This window comes from Myotis brandtii, unplaced genomic scaffold (assembly GCF_000412655.1).
Source record: "Myotis brandtii unplaced genomic scaffold, ASM41265v1 scaffold115, whole genome shotgun sequence".
Lineage (NCBI taxonomy): Eukaryota > Metazoa > Chordata > Mammalia > Chiroptera > Vespertilionidae > Myotis > Myotis brandtii.
The window spans coordinates 11,118,814-11,125,094 of record NW_005353967.1 but is presented as its reverse complement, the minus strand read 5'-3'; the positions used below and the strand labels follow the sequence as shown (position 1 = coordinate 11,125,094).

Below are 6,281 nucleotides of genomic sequence, written 5' to 3'. Positions count from 1 at the left end.
GGGGGGGGGGAAGGGAACATATGTAATACTTTCAAAATTAAGAATTATTAAAAACAAACATATTACACTGTTCTTTTCTATATGTATGCTTTGGAGTTAGGGTTGTAAAGCGTGCTTTGTATTCAGTAAAATTGTAACTTTGTTAACAGTCACTCTATAAAGTGATTTTATTAAACTCAGTAAGTTATACTTTAATTTGGATGATGTATTTCTACTACTCAACTGCTACCAAATTTAAAACAAAATGCAAAGGTATTCTCATTTATAGACATCTATATTTTCCCCAATAATCTACAATTAATAGTGTAAATTTTAGTTTCTGTATAATATCTTATATAATTGCTTCATTCTTCTCACCTACCTTTCCCTAACCACTCGATTTTCTGGATTTCATTACATTAATTCCTCCAGAACCCTGAAGCTTGACTTTTCCTCCTATCATTTCTGACTTGTCAGTAAACAAGAACTACATATGTTTTATGGAATGCTGCCCAACAAGATCCTGGGCAGAGCTCATTCCGCTCTTCAGGTATGCATGGTGGTTCTCACAGATTAAGTGGCATTTGGGCTCTTCTATTACTTAAAATCGTATCTTCTTATTTAGCCACTAGGAACAGTGGCTATTGGTTTTATCTCAGCATGACCCCTTTACTCATTATGTGACCTTGTTTTCAGCTGTTGAAAAAATATTGTTGCAGTGTTTCTAAAATGGTAATTACGCTACTATTCCAGTCCTTTTCTAGATTTGATATTCATGACCATTCTTTTCATGACCATTCTTTTGGCTTCCATAGTCTATTTTTCCTCTTCCTTTCTAATAAACTAAGTGTGAGAGAATGCTATGCCTTAGGTTTAAACCTCTTATTGTGCCTTAAATGATAAAATTTGCATAACCTACCTTAATTATACGGTGAAAAGTATGTCCATTATAATAACCATTTCTGCTATGAACACAGAAGTTTTCCACTGTCTTGGGACACCTACAGTAAGACATATATTAAAAATATGAAATTTATTCAGAGTATTTAAGACAATTTCTTTGCAGTTCTGCTTCCTAATGGTGTTTTCAATATCATCTGAATGTTTCAGAAGGACAGTCTTTTTTTCATAACCTCTTCTAACCTTGAGGACATAAGAGTTGAAAGGGCATATAAGCAGTAGTATATTATTGTTTAGTAGCATATTATTGTTTAATGTAGTATCTTTATATCAAGATTGCTTATTATAGTTGAGTTTAACAATATTTAGACTTCAAGGTTATTTAGTTTAAAAAATACAACCATAGCCTTAGCTGGTTTGGCTCAGTGGATCGAGCATTGGCCGGCACACTGAAGGGTTCTGGGTTCAATTCCAGTCAAGGGCACGTACCTCAGTTGCAGGCTTGATTCCCTGCCCCAGTCAGGGCAAGTGGGAAGCAATCAATCTATGTGTCTCTCTCACATCGATGTTTCCCTCTGTCTCTCCCCTTCCCTACCACTCTCTAAAAATAAACGGAAAAATATCCTCAGGTGAGGATTAACTACCAAAATGTAAAAACAACAACCATAGCACCTTAAAATATATACAATTTGCTATATATGATGGGTTAAGTTCCCAGGAAAGGTAGTTTTCTCATAAAAACATTATTAATGGTTACAGTGACACATTCCTGACCAAGGACTTATTCACCAAAATGCTATCTCCTAAATTTAATCAACTTTAAGTGATAATCAGACACACTGAGTATGAAGCATTCTAAATAATATTAACTAATCCCACGGGGTAATTTAATGTGGTATCATTTTCCTGTAATAGCTCTTAGAGCTGGGGTTGGAGGGGAAAATCAAGAGAATCCTGCATGAAGTATATCAGGGAGCAACAGGCTTAATGGGTGCATGGGTTCTAAATACTTGAAATGAGATGATCCAGGAGTCTAGATACCTAGTTCGTCTTTTTTCGGTTTTGTTAATCCTCACCCAAGGATATTTTCCATTGATTTTTAGGGAGAGTGGAAGAGAGAGGGAAAGACGGAGAGAAATCGATGTGAGAGAAACACATCGATTGGTTACCTCCTGCATGAGCCCTGACCAGGGCTGGGGCTGGGGAGGAGCCTGTAACCAAGGAACGTACCCTTGCCCAGAATTGACCCCGGGACCCTTTGGTCCGCAAGCCAATGCTCTATCCGCTGAGCCAAACCGGCTAGGGCAAAACTACCTAGTTCTTTGTTCAGTACCAAGGTATGGCATGATAAAACATTCATATTCAAAATAAGTACTTTAAAGGTACTAGGTAGGATGAGGATTCGAAGATAAATCAGTTGTAAAGATGTCACCTTTTGCATCAAGACTAGCCAGAGACATTACTGTATTTGGTATTGCATGCTCATTTTGCAAACTTTTAAAAATGTCCAGAATACTATTTTCCCTTTTTCAATGGAAGCCCTTATGTGTTTTATTGGAATTCGTTTTCAAAAATACAACTACTGAGTCTAAGGAAGAGGAAGTAGATGTCTAACAAATGTCAGGAAGGAAAAATAAGTATTCTCCCCTTAAGAGATTGCTTTGAGAAGAAAACCAGTTAGAATAAGCGAGCCACAAATCTTATAGTTGGGATGTGCTGTTAATGGTAATAGAAATATACATTTGCATAACTTTTTAGTTTCATTCATCACTTTCATAGCCAAGATGTTTTGTCCTCGTATTTTAAACCTGTTAAGTATGTGTATATACGTATAAAAATGTCTAGAGTAACAGTTAATCAGAAATTTCAGGGTTGATGCTCTATCAAACATTTCAATTCTGCAAAATTCCTTAAGTCAAAATAACAAAAATTTTAAGTTGCACAGTTTCTTCAAATATATACATTTAAAATGGTGGTTAAGACAACAAAAACAATACATACTCAACAGGAAAAAGTTTGATGTGAATGTCTCCCATGCTTGTGTGGATAATGGCACTATCTGAAACTCGTTTGGGTCCTTCAGCCTGAGTAGCTGCCATGACTTCCTCTTTAGAAGGTTTCTCATTAAAAACATCTCGGTCAGAATCTGCACTTTTTGTATCTTCTGGTTCTCGTTTGGTAAACTAAAGGAGGAAAGTAAAAAGTGAGTAAATGAATTAAAATTTTCATCTGGTTAAAGTTTATGAACAAGCAAATTTAATTTCTAATGAAACATTTGAGGAAGGTATGAATTCACATCAGGATAAATCCTTATTTCAGGAATCACTTCCTATCAAAGGGTGTGTAAGGCAGTTAAATTATTTTTATACTTATATCATATCCTAACCTGCCACCTGTTGCCTACTTTTCACTAGAAACCCTGGGTTTGAATTCCAGCTCTGTCTTTTACGAGTTATGTGACTTTGGGGAAGTAAATTCACTTCTTACATTTCCTCATTCATAAATGGGAATAATAAGAACTACCCCAAATGGTACCTGTCACGAGATTAAATGAAGGGGGATGCAAACTGCTTAGAGAATAGTGCTTACCATACAGAGAGCACTGTGTATATATTAACACTTGTTATTACTATGAACAAGACTTGGGCAAGGTAGGATGAGGATTCACAGACAAATCAGTAGTGAATCTTGACTTTTTTTTTTTTGCAGAGCCCCATCTGATATACCTAAACCCTGAAGCCTGGGAGAAAGACTGTAAATTTTGAGTGAAGTTGCAGAAATCTCAGGATTCTCAGGGTATAAGGAGAATTGAGAAAAACCTTTCAGTTGTTAAAACTCTGGATTTCTCAAGGACTGTTTCTTTTGCCTCTCAGTAAGAAGAAAGCTCTACCTGATGCCAACTGAGTTGCAGGAAGGTAAAGCTTGTGCCCAGGCCCTGTCTTGCCTAATAGCATTCCTGGTCCACTTGGATAGATTCCAAATAAACAACCAAGTTACGATGCGATTGCCTTCACATATTATTCTCCAGTTTTCAAAGGAGAATGGCAAGTCTGTTGTACTATTTATATGAATCTTTAAAGTTATCTTGATTTAGCTCACATATGAAACTACTAAAGTTCAAATTTTGTAAAATTTTACTTTTATTTCATGATATTGGATTTAAAAAGGAATAGAAATGTACATAGACCATTTTAATTTTGCTTAAGAATATGTACATCTAATAAACCTCAAAGATAATTCATGAAAATGTTACCTGTATAAAGACACACTGTGAGGGACTTATTTTGTTTTTCTATTCCAAGTTTATGAGAAAATCTGTGGTTTAATCAACATAAAAGTAAATTTTGGGGAAAGAAAAAGAAAACTTGTTACTTAGTTTTTAAATAAAGTGGTTGGAAAATTGTGTTTTTAGTGCATATCAAGAATTATATTTTGATTAATTTGTGCCTTCAAAAAGTTAAATTACAGGTAAAAAGAAAAATTATTTTCCTTTAACATATATTGATAAAATTTTAGCAATGACTTTGGCAGTTATAAGAAAAATTCTCACCTTAAAAGAATGTACCCATTCTAGGTTAAAAGCTTGGTCAGGGTAGGGAAATGCTATTTCCTACATGTACCAAATGCTGGTAACCTTAATAGCATCACAGATGCTTATAATATATCAGATGAATAAATGAATATACTATAATGGGCCAAACACTTTACCAAACTTTGTGGACTTAATAGTGAAAAAAAATGTAGTGCCTATGTTTATAGATTTTATATTATCATGAGGATATGACAGTGTCAGAAACCAAAAAAACAAAAACAAAAAACAACCAGCAAAAGTGTGACACCAACACAACCAGGCACACCTAATCTAGACTTGATGTCAGAGAAGGCTTCCAAGCTGAGATCTGAAATATGTGTAGGAGTTGGGTGGTTTACTAGTATGTGTAGCTGGCAAAAGGAATAGCATGTGCAAATGCTTAGATGTAAAAAAGAATAATCATACAGAAGGCCAAGATACATATGAAAACATGCTCAAAGTCACTAATCATCCGAGAGATACAAATCAAAACGACAATGAGGTACCATCTCACACCTGTCAGAATGGCTATCATCAACAAACGACAAGTGCTGGCGAGGATGTGGAGAAAAAGGAACCCTCCTGCACTGCTGGTGGGAATGCAGACTGGTGCAGCCACTGTGGAGAACAGTATGGAGTTGCCTCAAAAAAACTAAAAATGAAACTCCCATTAGACCCAGTAATCCCACTTCTAGGACTATATCCCAAGAAACCAGAAACACCAATCAGAAAGGATATATGCATCCCTATGTTCATAGCAGCACAATTCACCATAGCTAAGATTTGGAAATAGCCTAAGTACCCATCAGCAGATGAGTGGATTAGAAAACTGTGGTACATCTACACAATGGAATACTATGCTGCTGTAAAAAGAAAGGAACTCCTACCATTTGCAACAGCATGGATGGACCTGGAGAGCATGCTAAGTGAAATGAGTCAGAGAAAGATAAATATCACATGATCTCACTCATTTGTGGAATATAATGAACATACAATGATAAACAAAAACAGATCCAGAGACAGATCATCACTGATCAGACCATCAAACCTCAGCGGGAAGGCAGGGGGAAGGAGGAGGGAAGGGGGAGGGATCAACCAAAGGACTTGTAAGGACACATATGTAAAACCTTAATCAATAAAGAAAAAGAAAATAAAAAGAATAACCAACTTATCACAAATGAGATCAAGTTCCGTATGGTTAATGTAGCAAATGACCTAAAAATGAAGAATTTTAAGGTAGGAGGCCAGCTAATACAGATAGCTGGGGAGTTAGGCAGAGAAATATAGTAAGTCCTCACTTAATGTCATCGATAGGCTCTTGGAAATGTGACTTTAGTCAAAACAATGTATAACAAAATCAATTTTACCACAGACTAATTGATATAAATGAGTTAAGTTCCTATGGTATTACTTCTGATCACAAAAACATCACCCCAACTTCTAAATAATGATCCAAAACACTTCTAATATTAAACAATGAGATGAAACATTGAAATAAATGTGAGCTATACATATATTAAAGAAAGATTAATAAGAACCAGTTAGATAATTATTTCACAACCTGCTTATTCCAGTTCAGGGTGATGCATGGCTGGAGCCTATCCCTGCAGTCCAGGGCTCAAGGCGGGAATCAACCCCGGACAGGACCCTGTTCCATGCAGGACACGCTCACACACACCTACACTCACTCAGACTGGGACAATTCAGACATGCAATTAACTAATGTGCACATCTCTGTGATGTGAGAGGAAACGAGTACCCAGAGAAAACCCACACAGACATGGGGAGAATGTGCAACTCCACACTGACAGTGGTTCCAGCCGAGAATCAA

The 6,281-nt window shown here is 36.2% G+C and overlaps 1 protein-coding gene across 4 annotated transcripts in view; it reads right to left on the bottom strand.

The window, feature by feature from the left end:
- The window catches only part of PPWD1 (peptidylprolyl isomerase domain and WD repeat containing 1), a 25,202-nt gene that overhangs the window by 1,479 nt on the left and 17,442 nt on the right, over window positions 1–6,281 (bottom strand). For all 4 annotated transcript variants that reach the window (XM_005857937.2, XM_014549038.1, XM_005857938.2 and 1 more), the window contains 2 exons: window positions 2,881–3,062; window positions 899–980 (listed from right to left, as the gene is read on the bottom strand). In XM_005857937.2, coding sequence (XP_005857999.1) covers window positions 899–980; window positions 2,881–3,062 — 264 coding nt within the window. The remainder of the gene's footprint in view (window positions 1–898; window positions 981–2,880; window positions 3,063–6,281) is intronic.